The 21,593-nt window shown below is 37.3% G+C and overlaps 1 protein-coding gene across 3 annotated transcripts in view; it reads right to left on the bottom strand.

Annotated features, from left to right (window-relative positions):
* Nucleotides 1-21,593, bottom strand: part of FANCI (Fanconi anemia, complementation group I) — a 64,213-nt gene that overhangs the window by 11,505 nt on the left and 31,115 nt on the right. For all 3 annotated transcript variants that reach the window (XM_010841026.1, XM_010841024.1, XM_010841025.1), the window contains exons 15-26: nt 18,306-18,436; nt 17,776-17,846; nt 16,870-16,984; nt 15,146-15,268; nt 11,355-11,423; nt 7,653-7,754; nt 6,348-6,518; nt 6,150-6,271; nt 5,473-5,637; nt 4,718-4,897; nt 1,182-1,348; nt 771-847 (exon numbers count right to left, since the gene is read on the bottom strand). In XM_010841026.1, coding sequence (XP_010839328.1) covers nt 771-847; nt 1,182-1,348; nt 4,718-4,897; nt 5,473-5,637; nt 6,150-6,271; nt 6,348-6,518; nt 7,653-7,754; nt 11,355-11,423; nt 15,146-15,268; nt 16,870-16,984; nt 17,776-17,846; nt 18,306-18,436 — 1,493 coding nt within the window. The remainder of the gene's footprint in view (nt 1-770; nt 848-1,181; nt 1,349-4,717; nt 4,898-5,472; nt 5,638-6,149; nt 6,272-6,347; nt 6,519-7,652; nt 7,755-11,354; nt 11,424-15,145; nt 15,269-16,869; nt 16,985-17,775; nt 17,847-18,305; nt 18,437-21,593) is intronic.

Genomic DNA, 21,593 nt, shown 5'->3' with positions numbered 1-21,593 from the left:
CCCCTGCCACGTGTACATTAGGAATGAACTGTGCACCCAGTTTTGTTTATTTTAGGCTGCACCACACAGCTTGTGGGATCTTAGTTCCCTAACAAGGGACAGAACACGGGCCCAATGAAAGTGCTGTGTCTCAACCACTGATCGCCACGGAATTCCAGTGCACCCAGGTCTGGGTGGTTCACAACTTCCTGAGGCCCATTCACTGACCTGAGGGCTAGACCATACCCCAGCACTGGCATTCCCTACACACTGTCCATTTCCTTTTTCTCTGTTCCTCTCTCACCACCCAAAACACTGTCTTTGGTCCGTCAGTCTCTTCCCACTATGTAAGCTCTGTGAGGGTAGGGTTTTGTCTCTTATTTCTTGCTAGAACTTCAGCACCTGAACAGTTCCTGGCACATGATAGGAACATTAAAGAAATCCTCTGGGATAAAAGATCCTGATACGTGACAGCTAGTGGTTAGAACCATCTGACAGACAAAGCCAAGTTACACTCCCTGCACGAGTGGGCTCCTGGCCAGCTCTTTGTATAATATCAGCTCAGTGATTCTTAGAGGCAATGAGTGCTGTAGATTGGGGTGGCTTGACACACACCCTTCCTTGAATGATGCTTTTAAATGCATTACCTTTCATTCTCAGAGCTGTCAAGTTGCTTGAATGATGACCCAGGAAAAACTGCTGTCCTACTTGTGGACGGTCTGCCTGTTCCCAGCTGGCCTGGTAACAGTCCCTTTCTGAGGACCCTCACAGCAGTCTCCTAGGTGTCTCACCTGAAACTGACGGATCTGGAAAGCTGCTCTCTCACTGACACTGACTTCCTCCTCTTCTTCCTCCTTATCTGTGGCATCTAGGAAAAGGAAAAGAACGCTATCTGCTTTGAAAGGGGCTTGGTTTTTGTTTTTTGCCAAGCTAAAATTTTAGGAGGCCAAAAAAGCCTGGAGGCAGCTTTAATTATATTCCTAACATTCAGCAGCTTCTTAAGGCTATATTCAGTTTCCCAGTCCCATCTGTGGTTAAATGGAATCCAGTAAGTGCCGATTCTGAATCCACTAGATGTCACTCCTTAGCCACACTGGGACTCTTCGCAGGTGTCCTCTGCTGGGCTAACAACTGGAATTGAGAGGTTTGGTTGAGAAAGAGAAACTCAGATCGAGCCAAGTTATCAAAACTGAAATGCCCACCCAGAGCCTTGAGAAACTGATAACACTTGGGCTGGTAGAACTGCTGCACGGCACTGAGTATCTTCTGTATGCCCTCCAAGCACAGCAGCGAGATGTTCTTTCCTTTCTCTCTCTTTCCCGACTCTTCCACTGAGGTAGGGATTGAAGTGTATCTCCAAAGCAAGACCCTGGGGAAAAGTGATTTTTAAAGTCAAGTTCACTGAGATACAATTTACATACAGTAAAATTCCCATCCTGTAACTGTATGGCTCTGCTGACTCACTTCCACAGTTGTGTACTCATCCCCCTCAATCTAGGTATTTCCATCACCCCAAAAGTTCTCATGTGCTCCTTTGCAGTCAGTTCTTTCTCTTTGATTTCCCAGGCAACCACCGATCTGTTTCCTGTCCCAGCGGTTTTACAATTCACAAACTATCATATAAGAATGGTATCATTCATTCTGTAGCTTTTGAAGTCCGGCTTTGCTAACAGCATGTAGCTCTGAGGTTCACCTATGTTGTTGCACGTACTGGCAGCCTGTCGCATTTCACTGCTGAGCAGTATTCCAGGGTATGAATACGCCACAGATTGCATAGTCACCGATTTATCATCTTTAGGTTGTTTCCAGATTTTGCTATTACAGATAAAACTACTATATACAAACTTTTATAAAAACATCTGCTTTCATTTCTTTTAGGTAAATACCTAAGAGTGGAATGGGTGTACCGTAAGATAGGTGTGTGCTTAACTTTTTAAGAAACTGACAAATTATTTTCCAAAGTGGCTGCACCATTTTACATTTATGTCAACAGTGTATCAGAGTTTAAATTCTGGGCATCCCTGGAGGCTTAGTGGTAAAGAATCCACCTACCAATCAGGAGACCTGGGTTTGATCCCTGATCTTAGAAGATTCTACATACAGTGGAGCAACTAACTACTTGAGCCTGTGCTCTAGAGCCCGGAGCTGCAACTACTGAAGCCTGTGTGCTCAAGAGCCCATCCTCTACAACATGAGAAGCCACGGCAACGAGAAGCCCGTGTACCTCAACTAGAGTAGCCCCCGCTCACTCAACTAGAGAAAAGCCCGCACAGCAAGAAGACCCAGGGTAGCCAAAAATAAATACATAAATAAACATTAAAAACCAAAAAACAAAGAGTTTAAATTCTTCCACATCCATGACAACACTTTGGTATAGTCAATCTAAACTTTTAGGCATTTTAATAGGTGTTTACATTGAGGAAACCAGAATTGAAAGAGACACGTGTACCCCAATGTTCATCGCAGCACTGTTTACAATAGCCAGGACAAAGAAACAACCTAGATGTCTATCGGCAGACAAATGGATAAGAAAGCTGTGGTACATATACACAATGGAATATTATTCAGCTATTAAAAAGAATGCATTTGAATCAGTTCTAATGAGGTGGATGAAACTGGAGCCTATTATAGAGTGAAGTAAGTCAGAAAGAAAAACACCAATCCAGTATATTAACGCATATATATGGAATTTAGAAAGATGGTAACAGTGACCCTATATGTGAGACAGCAAAAAAGATACAGATATAAAGAACAGACTTTTGAACTCTGTGGAAGAAGGCAAGGGTGGGATGATTTGAGAGAACAGCATTGAATCATGTGTATTATCATATGTGAAATAGATCGCCAGTCCAGGTTCGATGCATGAGACAGGGTGCTCACGGCTGGTGCACTGGGATGACCCTGAGGGATGGGATGGGGGGGGGGGGGGCGGTTCAGGATGGGGAACACATGTACACTCATGGCTGATTCATGTGAATGTATGGCAAACCACCACAATATTGTAAAGTAATTAGCCTCCAATTAAAACAAATAAGTAAATTTTTAAAAGAAAAAAAATTAGGTGTTTAGTGATATCTCATTGTGATTTTAATTTGCACTAACCTAGTGACTAATTATGTTGATCACCCTTTCATGTTCTTATTTGCCATCTTTATATCTTATTTGGTAAAGTATCTGTTAAAACACTTTATCCATTTTCTCAATTTGATTGTTTTCTTAACAAGTTTGAGTTCATTATATACTCTGGTTACCAGTCCATCATCAGACACGTGTTTTGCAAATATTTCCTGTTAATTTGTGGCTTGTCTTTAAATTTCCTTAGGAATGTTTTTCAAGGAACAGAGTTAAATTTTTAAAAAATATTGATTGTGCTTCTGGCATTATACCTAGGAAATTTTTTACCTAAAACAAGGTTGTAAAGGTTTTTCTGTCTTCTAGATGTTTTACAATATTTGGTTTTATACTTATGCCTCTGATTCATTTCAATATTTGGTTATAACATGAGAAATGGATCAAAGTTCAGTTTTTTTTCACATCAGTCGCTCAGTCGTGTCTGACTCTTTGTGACCCCATGGATTGCAGCATGCCAGGCTTCCCTGTCCATCACCAACTCCCAGAGCTTGCACAAACTCATATCCATCAAGTCGGTGATGCCATCCAAACATCACATCCTGTCTTCCCCTTCTCCTCCTGCCTTCAATCTTTCCCAGTATCAGGGTCTTTTCAAATGAGTCAGTTCTTCACATCAGATGGCCAAAGTATTGGAGTTTCAGCTTCAGCATCAGTCCTTCCAATGGATATTCAGGACTGGTTTCCTTTAGGACGGACTGGTTTGATCTTGCAGTCCAAGGGACTCTCAAGAGTCTTCTTCAACACATCAATTGATTCAAAAGCATCAATTCTTTGGCACTCAGCTTTCTTTATAGCTCAGCTCTCACATCCATACATGACTACTAGAAAAACCGTAGCTTTGACTAGACAGACCTTTATTGGCATAGTCATGTCTCTGCTTTTTAATATGCTGTCTAGGTTGGGCATAGCTTTTCTTCCAAACAGCGTCTTTTAATTTCATTTTTTCACATATTCCTGTACAATTGTTCCAGAAACACCTGTTTGAAAAGACTTTTCTTTCTCCATTCCATTGCCTTGGCACCTTTGTCAAAAGTCAAGACCATACTTGTGTAGATCAGTTCTGAACCATCTGTTCCACTGATTCTGGCAATACCTCACTATCTTAAATACTTATTTAATGTTCTATAAATATTGATTAAAGTCAAGCTGGATGATAGTGTTGTTCGAGTCTTCTACATCCTTTCTGATTTTCTATTTAATTCTACTGATTACTGAGAGAGGTAGATTATTATTTGTGTATTTCTCCTTCAGTATTACCATTTTTGCCTTAAGTATTCTGAAGCTGTTATTAGGTGCTATTAAGTACATATACATTTAAAACTGTTCTGTCTGCTTGATGATTTAGTCATTATGTAATATCCCTTTTTATTCCTGGTATTAGATTAACATTTTATATGTGGCCAACAATCCACACCAAAACAGGACTAGGAAAAAACCCCAACATAGTGAGTGACTGCACTTCCACTTTTGGGTATGCCGAACTTCAAACCACCTTTCTCCCTACCCAACTTCAAACCACCTTTCTCTCCCCACCCCCGTCGTCGATTTCCTCTCTTGGAGATGCCACAGCAAGTGGAACAGGTCTCTAAGGGTGTGTGGGGCTTACCGAGTTATGTCACAGAGGTTCTGAAAGATCTTCTCTGGGTTTTGGCCATCAGGGCCACTCACATGCCCTGTTTCCTTTAGCTGCTGGACCTTCATCAGAGCCACATTCACTGCGTAGCGCATGAACTCATTGCTGGACCTCAGAACAGACAGGCTCTCTTCATGACTCTGGGTACTGTCCCTAGACAGGAAAAAAGAGACAGAAAGATTCCCCTGCTACTGGGACTTGAAATTACGTTTTCTAAGGACAGTTCACAACAGCACCCAGCCAGTTCTAAAAGACAGACTCCAGGCAGCCCACACCAAGAGTCACTGCCAAGGCTGTCTTTCTACAAATATTATTCTCAGCGTTACCTCCCTTTCTCCCCCTTCCCTCAATCCTTTAACTCTGATGAAATTTAAAGGTCAGTCTTAGTTAACTTTCTGTAATGTTTTTTTTGTTGTCACCCCCACCTTTTTTTTTAAATTCAAGCTTTTCTTTCCCTTCTTTTCATGCTACTTAGGTTGATTTCTTGGAATCTATCCTATCTTTTCATCCACTAGTTCACTGTTTCTGATGTTCCCTTTAGTAATTCAAAGCATCTCTTTAAATGCCTATGTGTTCTGCTTTCAAGAAAATTACAACCCCGTTGACTTACTTTTTACTGTATATATGCTAAGAATTGTGAATCCAAACTAGGTAATATCAGTGACCCTCAGTAGGTGTTTTTAACCTTCACCTTAAGTCTGTCTTTAAGCCCTGTGTTAGAACCTTACCTGAAAAGAGCTGTGAGAAGATCAGACACAAATTTCATGGACAAAAAACTATCGGTTGGTCGGTTGGCCATTTTTGTTTTGCCTTTACCAGATTTTTCATTAAGGATGTCGGAGAGCTTCTTGTAACACATAAATAAGCTCAGAATTGTTTCAAACTTAGTCTTACTGTATAAAAGGAAAGAGTCCACCAAGGACAGGCATCAGAATATTATGGTTTACTTTCAAGACAGTAATAAGGAAATCACAATACTTCTTTAGATGTCATACTTTAGACCCAATATTACAAATGAATCGATCTTCACTATTAACACAGTACTCCTAGGTAATACCCATCTGGGTCATTTCTTTTCCCCCTTTATTTGTATCAGTCATTGCAGAGAATGAAAGTTCAATACTACCACCAATCAAAATTTCTCTATTAAAATCAGGGGTTGTTATGTTCAAGGTCTGGGGAATGTTCAATAAAGTAAAGCCTGATGGAGAGACAAAATTCACGAGCCTGTTTGGCATGTGCTTGGATGTTCCCTGGTAGAAAGAACATAGTTTGGTCTTAGGCTAGAGGTCCATCTAAGAGTGTCATGCGCTGTAGTCTGTTCATACCTAGCCTATTGTTAGTGTTAAGAAAACACACTCCCACACACAAAATGAACTACAAGTAGAGTTACAATATACCCTACCTGAAATTACTTATGAAGAAATTATATTCTATTAGAACCTCACAAATTCCCATAACAAGAGAAGCGCAGATATTATTTTTGATGCCAATACCAGTGCTCTGAGAAAAGTCTGCTGATTTGTCCTAAAAGACACAAGATAAAAATTAATAAGCTACTAAAAACCTCCATTACTCAACACAGCTTAGACTTAGCAATTACCAGTTCGAAGTCCTCTAGTTCACTCTTAATCATTCTGTTCGTAATCGACTCCAACATATCATCTAAGTATTGGTAGAACCCCTCTTCCTCCTCCTCTTCTTCTTGCTGTAATGGTACCACTCTGCTCTTATACCAGGCCAAACAGTGTTGAATACAACATAGCAGATAATCCTGTAGAAGAAAATATAATAACTGAATATTCCTGTTAAAGGATAACCTATCAAACTGTTGATAACTGACAAATAATCCTTATCTATAAGGCTAAATAAAGTTATTCATTAGCATCACAAATTAAGTCAATCTGGAGTTAAAAACAAAACAAAACAAAACAGAAAAAAAGAATTGAACGAACAGAGGCATTGTTTTCTGGCCTTTCCCAAAGACAGTGGCTTCACAAGTAGCTGACACCTAAGAATGTAACATCAAATGTGCTATCTCTGATCTGGTACAAATACCAAGGAGCCAGGTTGTGAAATTAAATCCTCTCCAGCACCTTTGCCTGGAAAATCCCATGGATGGAGGAGCCTGGTAGGCTGCAGTCCATGGGGTCACTGAGTCGGGCATGACTGAGCAACTTCACTTTCACTTTCATGCACTGGTGAAGGAAATGGCAGCCCACTCCAGTGTTCTTGCCTGGAGAATCCCAGGGACGAGGGAGCCTGGTGGGCTACTGTCTATGGGGTCATGCAGAGTCAGACACGACTGAAGTGACTCAGCAGCAGCAGCACCTTTGAATCCCAAAGGCTATTCCAAACATATGGATTTAGGTTGAGGGAATCTTTGGGAGACCACCATAGCTTCTCTGACCTAGGCTGAGGACATCTGTTGCAAGTCACTCAGGAGTTTCAGTTTCTTTCTTCCCGCTAGATAAGAATAGAAAACCAACTGTCCCAGTTTCTCTGAAGGTTCAACAGAATGCCAGTTCTAGCTCAGCCTAAATCATACACTCCAGACTAATGAAGCAGATCACCTGGGTTCACCTGCTTCTGGGTAACCTCCTTCTTCCAATTCTAAAGTATATCTGTTTAGTACTTGCAATCAAAGAGCCATTAATGGGAGGTAAAATGCTCCTTGGGAGAAGTGATAGATGCCTTGATTATTAGTCAAGTGTTGATATGCAGATATCTCACCACCAGAACCAAGGTGGTGATGGGTCAGGGAAGAGTCAAGAGTAAAAATTCACTGGGAGTACCAGGTGTTTCACAGAGAAGTCATCTCTTTCTGAAGCTCAACCATATCAATAGGGCTGGTAGTTTTACTTAAGAGTAAAAATAATGGTTATGGGAGGAGGAAAGAATGGCTCACCAGTGGTTCCTGTAGAAAGACCTGATCTCCTTGGGTCAGAATACAAGCTTCTAATTTCAGAGGAGGCAGTACATCAGGTTCTGGCTCATAGAACTGTTTCAACTGTGTATGGGAAGGAAAAAGACATCACAGTTCATGAATGCTTTTCACTTTTTTAACTGGTCAAACTAATGGCAACTTTAATGTTTAATGCTTTCTAAGACATTATTTCCCAACTGTCCAAAGAACACTGCAGGAAAATCTGTTGCTTTGGCTCAACCCTGTCCTTCCTTTGCCCTTGCATCAGGCAGTGCACTGACTGACACCTTTCCTAGTCCACTTCATCACCTCTCCTATAAAACACCATGCTCTCTCACACCAGTTCCTTAATTTGTATAGGCTATCAAGCACTTTCAGTACAGCTTGGTTATTAAGAATAGAGGCTCCAGAGTCAGACTGACTGAATCTAAAATCCCAGTACCACTACTTATTAATTCAAGAAAGGTAGATGTCTTGGTTCCTCATCTGTGAAATGAGGATATTATTAATATAAGCATAAACATTTGTATACGATTAAATGTGCTAACACACGTAAGGAGCTTCAAATACTATTTAGCACATAACAGAGCTCAAAAAAAGTTAGTTAACTCAGCCATAAAAAAGAATCAAATGATGCCATTTACAGCAAAACAGACGGACCTGGAGATGACCATATTAAGTGAAGTCGACTGAGAAAGACAAATACTATATGATATCACTTATATGTGGAATCTTTAAAATGATACAAATAAAACTTATTTACAAAATAGAAATAGATTCACAGACCCAGAAAACAAACTTATGGTTATCAAAAGGGAAAGGGGGTGGGGAAAGGATAAATTAGGACTTTTGGATTAGCAGAAACAAACTATTATATATAAAATAGATAAATAAGATCCCAGTGTATAGCACAGGGAATTATATTGAATATACTGTAATAACTCATAATGAAAAAGAATACATATGTAACTGAATAACTTTGCTGTATACCAGAAACAAATACACTGCAAATCAACTATACTTTCATAAAAAAAAATGTTAATTGCCATTTTCCTCTTTTTAACTTTTGGAGTCTATATAATTTTATTGGTCCACATCCTAACCTGAGTTGGGAAGCACTGCTCTATGCTTTCAGTCATAACTTGCCATGTTAATGTGCAAATGTAGATGGACTGATCATTAGTTTGAAAGATAAAATATAACAAGATATAAATTTTATATAAGATCAGGTCCAAGGTCCACTGAAAAACTTTTGATAGTGTAAGACCTTCCAATCATTTCTCCACTTCCAAATGGAGCTTCTTTAGCAGAATTAGCACAAAGCAACGGCATAAAAAAGGAGGAAGAGCGAGAGGGGAAGAGAAGTACCATTTACAGCAAAATGGTGGGCTAGGGTTTAGAGAAACCCTCGCAGTAAAGAATAAAAAACACTGCATTAAAATTTTTATATAGATACATTTATTAAATAGATAGCTAAGATAAAAGGAAAGTAAAAGAAATCATGAAATTAAAGACAGAGCCTAGGGTCCCCACGGGGTTGTATCAGAGATTATATCTAGATTGTATCAGAGATTGTATCTGAGATTGTATCAGAGACCTTCACAGAAAGCTGGAATTCTCAAAAGCAGATATCCTTAGTGGATGAACCTAAAAAATAAATCCACCACATGGAGGAAGATAGTGAGGGGATATGTACCTACCTACCTACCTCTGACTTCAGGTGAAGGGGGAAAAGTCTCCTGAGGGACTTTCTAACCATAAGTTAGTTAGCTGAGGCTAGAATTCACATGACTTCAAATATAGGGTTATTTTAGAGTTAAGACTGTCCAAATCATTAGACAATATAGCTGAAAGTTTAAAGAAAGTGTTTAACTTTGAAACAAGTAAGGGGGGAAATGGAATAAAGGAAATTTCAAATTTTACAAAAACCAGAATAAGAGGGAACATCCCCAATCCTTTTACTAAGCTCACACTAAACCAAAGAAATTCAGTATGAAAAATGAAAATTATAGGCCATTCCTTCTTGTACAGATGTATGTATGTCCTAAATGGAAATCAAACCCAGTAGTGTATAAAAAAGGTAATATAATCAATTTGAGTTTATTCTAGGAATGCAATGTTTTTTTAAAAGATCAAATAATATAATTCATCACGGTAACAGATTAAAGGAGAAAAATCATATGGTCATCTCAATAGATACAGAAAAACATCTGATAAAATTTAACATGCATTCAAGAGTAAAACAACAGAACTGAAATGGCAGAAGAAAGTAAACTTGAAGACAGATTATGAGAAAATATAAAATCTGAAGAAAACAGTGTAAAAATATTGAGGAAAAATGAACCAAGATCTGTGGAACAGTATCAGGCATTCCAATATACATACCACTGAAGTCCCAGAAGAAAAGGAGAGAAAGAGGGGATAGGAAAAAATAATCTGATGAAATAATGAATGGACATTTCTCAAATTTGGTGACAAGCATCAACTTAAAAGATTCAAATAGCTTAATCAACTCCAAATAGGAGAAACACATGCTTCGGCTCTTGAGCCAGATCTGAGTTCAAATTCTAGCTCCATCACTTATTAACTGTGAGACCTTGGGCAAATTAAATTACTTAACCTCTTGGAGCCTTAAAACATACATCTATAAAATGGAACTAAGCAGTTATTTCACAGGGTTTTGTGAGGACTAAATGAGATCATCCACCATATACCATTCATAAATTGCTTGCCCCTCTGTAAGTGCTAAACATTAAGTACTGTTGTTATTACTATTAGTACATAATAGTCTCTTGAACTCTCTCAACATATATTAAAAAAAATATATATATATATATATCATACAATGAAATATTACTTAGCCATAAAAAGGAATAAAGACTGATGCACCCTACAATATGGATGACCCCTGAAAACATCATGTTAAGTGCAAGAAGTCAGTCATAAAAGACCACACATTGTTTGACTCTATTATATGAAATGTCCAGAATAGGCAAATCTATAGAGAGAAAAATAAGACTGATGATTGCTTAGGGGTAGAAGGTTTGAGGAAGGATGGGTAAATTAAAGGGGGGGTAGCTAAACGGTGTGGTTTTTTATGAGAAGATAAAACGTTCTCAATTGACTGGTGATGGTTGCACTTTGTGAATTCACTAATTCAAATAAATGCTTAATAATAAATGCTAAGAGTAAAAAGGTCTTATTCACATTAGAAACTCTTCAGCTAAATTCTTCTCATCTTGATGGTCCTTTGAAATATTTCATAATTTGCAGCTTTTTAAAAAAGCTGAGAAATACAGAAAATAACCTAAGAGACACTCATGAATATGTCACTCAGATTTGAGAAATGTCAATATTTTACTGTTTTCTCCAAATCACTCTTCTTTATCAGAAATAAACATAACAGATACTACTACTGATGGCCTTTGTATAAATGGTTCTACAAAATGTCCTTCTGACTTAGGATGTTAACTGAGAAGGTTAATTGTCAGACAATGGCAATATGGTAGACAGATAAACAGTGATTAAAATAAAACAACATGAAATAGCATCATGTACCCTAGGCATGTTTACAATGTACCAGTGACTAGTTAGGAATTATTTTATATTTTGAAAATTATTAAAAAGGTCAATTACTTAATGCCTTGGTACCTGTTCCCTTATATCCATGAAAATATAATTTACCTGTGAGAGCAGAGTTTGCATGACTGAGTTAGCCAGCTGAGAATTCCTTCGAAGGACATCATAGAACCCCTAAAAGGAATCAGAGGACAAATAAGCTCTCTATCAGAGTCACTAGTGATTTGCACAATCTTAACTTTAAAATAACTTTGTGTTTCTTTACCTATTCTCAGCTCTCTGAAAAAAAGATGGAGGCCGTATATGCTAGAGGGAGAAACAATTCAGAAAGTTTAGGTTATTGGCCTACGCTAATGTGAGATCTCTGACAATGAGAACTGGATTATAAACTGACCATAATCCTCACAACTGTTAGACATCAGGTCTCGTCTGGCTTTGGGGTACTTTTCCCTTTCCCAGACCTCATTTTTTCCTCTTATCATACATTAGCAGCCTTCCTTTTTAGGGCACTCCCCTACTCTCCAGTGATTCAAAAGTGCCTCCTGGACCTAAGCACCCTAATGTGAATGACTATGACATTTCTTCCCATCCAAAATTTCCCAGTCTTAGTTTAAAACTGCTCAGATTAAAATCCTGGGGAGGCTTTTCTTTTTGGAACCTGAGAAAGAGGTTATACAGTCTACCAGTGAGAAACAGAAAATGAGAATTGACATCCCCCCCCCATTTTTTTTTAAAAAACAAAGGATGATCAGCCCTAATAAGTATTAGGATATTTTATAAAAGTATAATGGTAATAAAAAGACAACTGTGGTCCTGGCACAAAAATTACAGAAAAATAAAGGCATAGCATACAAACAGAAAGACTCAGTACACATGAAAGAGGCAATATATTATACCTGAAAAAAGAAATGGCTAATCTGGGAGGAGTTGGGTCTTTATATATTAATATAAAAATTGCAGAAGAATTTAGTTAAACAAAAGCATTAAAAAAAATAAAAGAAAATGCTAGTAAATATTCACTGGAAGGATATGGACTCCACACAAAAGAGATAGTAGGTATCTCAAAGGTGAAGATTACAACCAAACTGTAAAATCTAAATTTCTAGCTCTAAAGTGATTATCATTTAAAAAAAAAAAAAGGAAATGGCAATCTGGCCTGTACTTACAACAAGTATGACAAAAGGTATTTATGTTAATAATACATAGAGTTTTTTACAAATCAAAAGTACTAACTTAAGTCTTTGATGAATAAATGAATACCATTATCCTAACAGATTTAGGACTACGAGACATTACAAAGTAATTTTTTAAATTGGGAGCTAAATAAGGGTTGAGGATTTCTTCTTTTTAATACAGATGACTGTGGAGAGGAGTTAACTTAGTAGTCTGAGACTGCTATCCTTGGTAAGGTCCGCTTCCATGGAAAGGTTAGCCCTTTGGCTGGTGGCTGTGAATCTGGCTGATCAACAGTTTCTTATACTGATATAAAACTCCCAAAACAATGAGAAGCTTACTGTGCCTAAACTGTATAAACAATATAGTTTATGTTCTTAAAGAGGAATCTGGTTTCCTGAGGACTTTCCTCTATGAGCCTCTTGCTTGTGCTATTTTTTGCTTTGTATTCTTAACTATAATCTTAGCCATGAGAACAAATACATTCTGTTTTATGACTCCTAAAGAAATTTTTAAATAGAGGTGGCTTTGGGGACCCCCCAGCCAGTACAATTGTTCCAGCATTGTTTGTTGAAAAGACTATCCTCTTTCTATTGAATTACCTTGGGATCTTTGTCAAAACTCTACTGACCAACTTTATACTTTTCAATTGTGCTGTTCATCTTAGAGGTGGCTTACATTCCATATAACTTGTAGAATCAACTTCTTAATTTCTACCAAAAAAGCCTGGGATTTCACTCAATTTACAGATCTTTCTGATACTTAAAAATATTGACAATATTGATCATTCTATTCTGTGAACACTGCGTATCTTTCCAATTACTTAACTCTTCTTTAATTTCTCTCAGTGATATTTTGAGGTCTTCAGTGTACATATCCTGCATATACTTTGTGGAACCTCTCCTTAAGTATTTTTCATCTACTATAAATACTACTTTCAATTTTGAACTGTTTGTTGCTAGTAAGCAGAACTATAAGTGACTATTACATGGTTACTGATCTTGTATTCTACAACCTTACTATATCATTTTTTGTAGACTCTTTGGTATGGTCTATGTACACTATGTGAATCAAGACAGCTTTACTTCATACTTTCAAATCTATGAGCCTTTATTTCTTTTTCTTGCCTTGTTGCATTGGATCAGACCTTCACTTCAATGTAGAATAGAAGTTTTGTGAACAAATATCCTGTTCCTGACCAGAGGAGAAACGCATTAAGTTCTCTCACTATTTAAATTAGATGTAGGATTCATAGACCCCTTTTATTAAATTGAGAAATTTCCCCTCTAATCCTCATTTGCAAAGAGTGTCTGCGATTTTTCATCACAAATGTTAAAACAAAGGTATTCTTAATCATTAAAAAAAAAAATTCACTGCTTGACAGCATATGCTATAGACTTGAAAATGTTGTATCTTTAACCCGCCAATGTGGTCATTCACAGTGGTACATTACTGTCAAACAGTCAATGTGGTACAACAATATTCATAGTGAAAAACTGGAAGCCACAAAAATGCCCCCAAAATAAAAAAAAGTTAAATAAATTACTGTATACATAAAGAGCACTTTTTAGCATTCAAAATTATGTGGCAAAGAACATTTAATAAAATAGGAAATGCTTACAGCATAATATTAAGAGATAAAAAGCTAGAGAAATCTATGATTCCAATTTTGTGTAAGTATGCATATGAGTGGTAGGACTAGTAATAATAAAAAAATTTTTTTTCTATACTTTCTATATTTTTTACAATAAACCTGAAAAATCCAATGTCAGGTGTGGTGCTTGGCAACTACAGTAGCTCAATAAATGCTATTTTAAAAATGCCAAATGAAAGTATAGCTGTGCTCTGAAATGACTTGCACTTAATCTACCTGCTAGATTACCTAATGTTCTCCATCCTATAAAATATGTGTGCTGAAGCACAAAGCATACTAAATGCTAGAAATTGTACTGCAGTCTCCCATGACTGCAGACTTTTGTTCCACTGGCTGAATTATATCCTAATTACAAGTCAGTAGTAATATTTGTTCCATTCATTTTTTGCTAATTGTACTGTCATTACGTAATCTACTCAAGACATTCTGTAAACTGTTGGAAACCAAGAGCAAAATGACAAGCTGTCTGGGGGAATTCCCTAGCAGTTCAGCGGTTAGAACTCCGCTCTTTCATTCCTGAGTGTGTGTGTTCAATCCCTGGTCAGGGAACTAAGATCCCACAAGGCATGCAAGCATGGCCAAAAAAACCCAAAACCCACTAAAAACACAAACAAAAAACCCCAAGAAGTTGTTTTTATGAAAACTAAGTTGAATATTTTGGAAATATTTAATAAAAGTAAATCTGTAAAACTGATTTCTGATGGATTGGGGGAGGGGTAAGACAATTCTAAAAACGGAAAAAACTAAACACATTTAGAAGATTTCTCTACTAAGACTAATCTGGAGTATTTTTCATACTCAAAAGCAAAAGAACTTTTCCTTAAAACAAAAGGCTGGTAAATTAACAGTACATTTAAATATTTCAAATGAAAACATTTAACATGTTTCAACTATTCTTTATGCTTCCTCACCTTCAATGAATTTTTGGCCAAGCATCAATAACTACTAGTCCTCACTGCACTAAATAAGAGCATATCTACTGTACTCTGGTAAGAAAAATTATTAAAATTAAAAGGATCAGTGGAGTTGGGGAGTTGAGTACTACATCTCTTTCACCCTATTGATTTACCTCATAAAGCATGAGTCGAACATCTGCCTGCTGACCTAAGCATCTCTTCAAACTATCCATGATCTCAAGGCAAAAGGTCTCATTGGCAACAGAATTGTAACGGCTATGGATATCCACATGGACCTGAAAGGAAGAGAGGTCAGTTCATGAAGATCTTACCTGAGTAAGTATTAATAGTTCCATTAAGGAGTAAAATGAGCTGGTATTTTTAGTTAAAGAACCTTACATTTAGCTTTCCCCATATGGCAAAACCCAGGGCTGAGGCAGACACTATAATCATTATCAAGCCATGATAAGTATCTTATTCTATTTTGGAATAAGAATTTTCAAGCACTTAAAAAAAATTAACTTACTCATTCCTTAAGATTTTCCTTGGCAATGTGGTACAATATTCCTAAGTCACCTACTTAGGAAGGCACACAGATTATTTCATGCCACTAGAATTTAGTAGTCATAATAAACTTAATTTTACTTAAAAGGCTGAGAATTGAGCTCTTCTGAGGGTTCCATGAACTCCTGAGAGGTTTAGAGGCAGGTAGTTTTGTTTAGATATGGACATGACAAAGAATAATACTGCCTGTTTGATTTACATAATAATTTCAGCAATTATAGACCAAGAACCCTAATCCTTATTTCAGGCATCTTAGTGAGGTAGTTAATACTGCTGCTGCTGCTGCTAAGTCACTTCAGTCGTGTCCGACTCTGTGTGACCCCATAGACGGCAGCCCACCAGCTCCCCCATCCCTGGGATTCTCCAGGCAAGAACACTGGAGTGGGTTGCCATTTCCTTCTGAGGTCAAATCCTAGTTCTACACTTTACTGGCTATATCACTTAGGGCAAATTATTAACCTCTCTCTGTCTCAGTTTTCTTATATTTAAAATAGGGATATTAACCATTCATAAATGATATCCAGTGTTCCTAATATTTAATCTATGGCATAAGTTATAAACAAAAGTGGTGAGCTGTTGTAACAGCAATAAAGGATTCCTAAAGAAACTGCTATACAGATGTCTCTTATTTACAAATCATATTAGTACTGAATTTAAATGACAATTTTACTGCTGCAAAGCCTAGATTATCATATTATTGTAAAAAGCTTTGTTTTCTTAGATTACAGGCTTTATCAGGTGTGCAAATAAATAAACTATTAAAACTGAGGACAATAACAGTATTTACCTAGAGAACTGCTGTGAAGGTTAAATGAGAAAATAAATGTAAAGCACTCAGAACAGTGTCTAGCACAGTGTTGTCCATTAGAAACACAATACAAATTACAAATGCAAGCTGTATATATAATATTAAGTTTTCTAATAGCCAAATCAAAAGAGTAAAAAGAAATTGGTGAAATTAATTTTAACATTTTACTTAGCCCAACACAGCCAAAATATTATCTCAACACATAATCAAAATAAAAAATTATGATATATTTTACACTTTTATCTCACACTAAGTCTTCAAAATCCAGTGTGTTGTTTTATATATACAGCACAACTCAATTTGAACTAGCCACATTTCAATCAACATACAGTTCAAGAGCCAACTTGAAGCTAGAGGCTACCATACAGCAAATTTGCCATCAGTAAGTGATGGCTGATATTATCATCATCAGATCCTCAGTTTCAGGATCATCTGTACAACCAGAACCCGAGTAAAAAAATCTTTACATCATCAACTACTGCATCAGTACACACATGATAAGCTGGTGTGAAAAAAAGTCCTTACCTGGCTAACACCAATAGACTGGCTGCACTGAGAAGACGACAAGCTGCCTAAAACTTTGAAGTTCTTCAGTAGCAGTAAAAACCCAGCAACTGCAGATTTTCGGGCATCAAGCTGGCTAGCTCAGGAATAGACAGAGAAGAAGTTACCAAACAGTACTGATTTCACAGGAATAAGCTTTTGTGTCACAAAAATCCAGTTAGTTTTATACAGAAAAAGAATGTGTATTAACAATGAAGAACAGAGCAAAATAAACATACTAAACAAGGCATAGCTGTTCACATCAATTAGGAAGGACAGGAATTCAGCTGAAGTTTTCATCTACTTAACCTCATGACACCATCTCTACTCTTCTCTATCCTGCTGACAAGCCTTTGTGGGCAGTGAGAACAAGAGTCCTGAGAGGCTGCACAATGAGTTGATAACTCAAACATAAGTACTAAACAACAAAGGAAATTGTTGATTTTCTGAGTCTAAAGGAGACTTCCCTTCTACATAGAGGAGTGCAGTGCTTGGCACCTTGTAAACCCTCCATCCAGAGAAACCATTCATCTCACTGAGACTACAACATACAATGCTGGCCTATCACACACGCTTTTGGGAAAGGACTAACAAAAACTGTCAGCTCAACAACATGGAGAAATAGCATTTGGCTGCTTACTAGTTGCTCCTCTGAATACCCATGAGTGTACTATAATATGGACAATGTGACAATAATTTGGTATTTTATCCTTAAAGTAGCAAATTCTTTCCACAGTACTCATCTCATAATCCCTTTAGGAGATGGTACTGTCATCTCGATCGTGCTTTAGAAATTTGCATGACTGCTGTACTAGAGGTGACTGCAGAGAGGACTTTAGGTAACATTAGACAGCGTCATTTCCTAGGATCTCAGGGGATGCTACATACCTGGCAAACATGGCTTTCCGAAGGACAAGTATCAAGGAGTCTCTTATTGACATGCTGACTTTGAGAAGGGGCTGAAAGAGGAAGAATCAGTGTTAAAAACAGCAATTTGTTTATTAGCCTTAGCACATTTCTATTCAATACTGTCACCATTTGGCTTAAGAAAGCTTGGTTCCATTTTATAAACACGCTGCAATGTTTATTGCACTTAGTAATAAGAAGAGTTAATACTAATGCTAAATTGAAACTAGTTGTGAATACCTTTATATCTATTGTCTTCAATTAATAATTTCCTAAGAGCCTTTCAATTACTTCACTGACTTGAAACAGAATCAAAGGAGAGAGAATAGTACTATGAAGAGGGGATAAACTTGGAAAATAGACCCTAGCTCAGTGCTTCTGCTCTTTTAATAGAAGGTTCTGTCTTAGAATCAAGGGAAACAGGATTTCTTATACATACGTAATTATGAAGAAATACATCAGACTTCCACTGCAACCTTGTTCATGAGCTGCTTAGGAGTCAAAAGACTTACCTGCACTGCCTTCAGCAGTCCTTGTACGGTCTGAACGGGTAGAAAGGACAAATAGTCAAAAGTTTCTATAACTTTCGATGAACAACTTTGAAGAACTAATGGTGAATACTTGATGATATCTGAAAGTAGGTCTGAAAAATGGAAGCTATGATCAGTTGCCTCAAATAACTAAAGAGGTTTTAAATAAAAGGAGCATAAATAAAAAAAAAGAAATGATAAAAAAGTTTTCTGCTCCTTTCTCAAATAAGTCAAGTAATATACATTTCTGCTGATCCTATATACTGTAAGGTCAATGGTAACCAGATACTTTTAAAAAATTTTATGTCTAAAAGGAAGGAAGAAACTCATTATAGTGCCTGAACAACCAGCACACATTGTCTTCATATTTCCAAGCTGAAATAAATCAATAAATATTTATGAATTTTTATTATAAACAAGCATAATTATATGGTCCTACAAGGAATATACAGAAACACAAAACATGGTCTCTCTTCCTTCAAGAATGATAATTTAGATGAAAATCAATAAAAAAAATTTTTTTAATTTTATTTTTAATTGGATGATAATTACTTTACAATATTGTGCTGGTTTCTGCCATACATCAACATGAATCAGCCACAGGTATACTTATATTCCCTCCCTCTGAAACCTCCCTCCCATCTTCCAAGAAAAAAATATTTTAAAAGAATGAAAGAAGTAACAAAATCATATCAAGTATCTAATAATTCCAAACATTGTTCACTGTCTATGAAACAGTAGAGAATTTAAATAGGAGTGTAAAGAAAGTGATCATTATGGGATGGTATGCTTTAGGTGATCAAAGAGGAAAAGGAAATTTAAGTTATATTCTAAAGAATGCACAAAGAAACAGGGAAAAGTCCAAGTAAAAGTACAGGAAGGTAAGTGTAAGACATATTCAAAGGATGGTGGGGAACTCTGTGGAGGTGGGGTGAAGGATTCAGAAAAGTAAATAACGGAAGTTAATGCTGGAAAGTGAGATTCAATCAAATTGTCAGGGACTTTTTTGGTTTTTTTTGGCCATGCCATGTGGCATCTAGGATCTTAAGTTTCGAAACCAGGGATGAACCCAGGCTCACATCAGTGAAAGCACCAAGTCCTAACCACCAGACAGCCAGGGTGCTCCATCAAGAACTTGAAATAAGAGGATAAAGACCTGGTAATTTATGAAACAAGGTACTGGTGATTTCTGGGTGACAGACAGATGTTTTGGGAATACTGTTCTGGTAGCAATTTGCAGGGTGAATTGCTGCAGAGAGAAAAGAAAGCAGGGAAGCCAGTTAGGAAGCTGCTGCAGTAGCCTAAATGGAAGGTTATAAAGTTGGGAATTAGACAAATTGATGTCTGTGTGTGGCAGGGAGGGTATAAAAAAGAAGATAAAAACCATGAGGGAAAGAATGAGAGAACTTAGGTACCAAATGTATTCCAGAAGACTAAAAGAAATTCTAGCCTCTGGGACTCAGACATCCATGTTTCAGCTAACAGAAATAGGGACAAAGAAAGAGGTTGTTCGAAGGAAACAGTATTACATTTGAAATAAAAGAAAAAAAAAAAAAGCTAAATGGAAACAGCTAGCAGGAATGAAGGCACTCAGGCACTGAACTAAGCAAACAGTCCTGACATAAAGATTTGGGAGCCATGCCCACAAAAGCTCCCCCCCACAAAAAAAAAAACCAAAACAAAACTGAAATCGTAAGAACAGAGGTGATGATATCTACAAGTAAGAGAATGTATAAAAAGAGGAAGAGACACTTTCCACCACGATGGAGTAACACTAACCAGTTATCTTCACTTTAAACACCTACAACAAAACAAGCCAAATTACATAAAACAACAATTTTCAAACACTAGATAATAAGCAGTACACAAAATGATCCCTGAGAGAGGGAAATACATGAGGAGAGGCTTATAATTGTCCCATGTTACTGCCTGGAGAGCTTCTAGACAGGAACACAGAGGAAAACTCAGAAGCCAGTGGTCTTCCTGAGTTAGAGACAGAGTTGAGAATTCAGGAAAGCCAAGGCAGCTAGCACTAGAAAGGAAAGGGCTGCAGTGAAAGCACCCTGGAGATGTGCAGGGGGCTCTCCTTGCATGTGAGCTGAGTGCTCCTCAGCATATGTATGTGAAAAAACAACCTGAGTGAAGCTAAAAGTTACTGGCAAGGAGTAGGCAAATCCATTCTCTGAGGTCATAAAGGGCAGGAAATAGTTCACATTCACAACACCCACACTGTACACACCTCATAATATACAAGGAACATTGCCTTAATTGCAGCATCAAGTTAGCCCTAGATTAAAAGCTGAATGGTCTTTCATTACACAACATAGAAATAATCATCAAAAGGATTAAATACTTTCCAAGAAACAAGTGAAAGTGAAGTCGCTCAGTCGTGTCTGACTCTTTGTGACCCCATGGACTATAGCCCACCAGGCTCCTCTATCTATGGAATTTTCTAGGCAAGAGTACTGGAGTGGTTTGCCATTTCCTTTTCCAGGGGATCTTTCCAACTCAGGGATCAAACCCAGGTCTCCCACATTGCAGGCAGACGCTTTACCATCTGAGTCACCAGGGAACTTAAAGCTCAAGAATATTTGAAGGAAAAAAAAATCCAGCAAATCAACAATGTGAAACTCATAAAGTCTGCCATCTGATCAAAACTTATTAATGATGCAAAGAAGCAGGAAAACACAACTCATGATGAAGACGACATAAATCAACAAAAACATATCAGAAACAACACAATGATAGAATTAGTAGACCAAACCTAAATAACACACTTCTAAATAACCCATGCATTAAAGAACAAATCACAAGAGAAATGAAAAAGTATGTGGAATGGAATGAAAATAAAAAACAAAATTTATAGGATGCAGCTAAAGCAATGTTTAGATGGAAATTTACAGTGTAACGCCTGTATTGAAAAAAAAGAGAAAGACCTCAAATTAATGACGCATTTAACCAAAGGTAGCACAGACTAAACCCAAGGTAAGAAGTGGAAAGGACCCAAAAAAGCACACAAATCAATAAAAACTAAAAACAGAAAAACAACAGAGAAACTCAATGAAATGAAAAGCAGGCTCTTAGAAAAAAATCAATAAAATTGATAAACCTCTTGCTGCTGCTGCTAAGTCACTTCAGTCGTGTCCAACTCTGTGCAACCCCATAGACGGCAGCCCACCAGGCTCCCCCGTCCCTGGGATTCTCCAGGCAAGAACACTGGAGTGGGTTGCCATTTCCTTCTCCAATGCAGGAAAGTGAAAAGTAAAAGTG

The sequence above is a fragment of the Bison bison genome, unplaced genomic scaffold, assembly GCF_000754665.1.
Source record: "Bison bison bison isolate TAMUID 2011002044 unplaced genomic scaffold, Bison_UMD1.0 scf7180017864155, whole genome shotgun sequence".
Taxonomy (NCBI): domain Eukaryota; kingdom Metazoa; phylum Chordata; class Mammalia; order Artiodactyla; family Bovidae; genus Bison; species Bison bison.
This window is presented reverse-complemented; position numbering and strand designations above follow the sequence as displayed.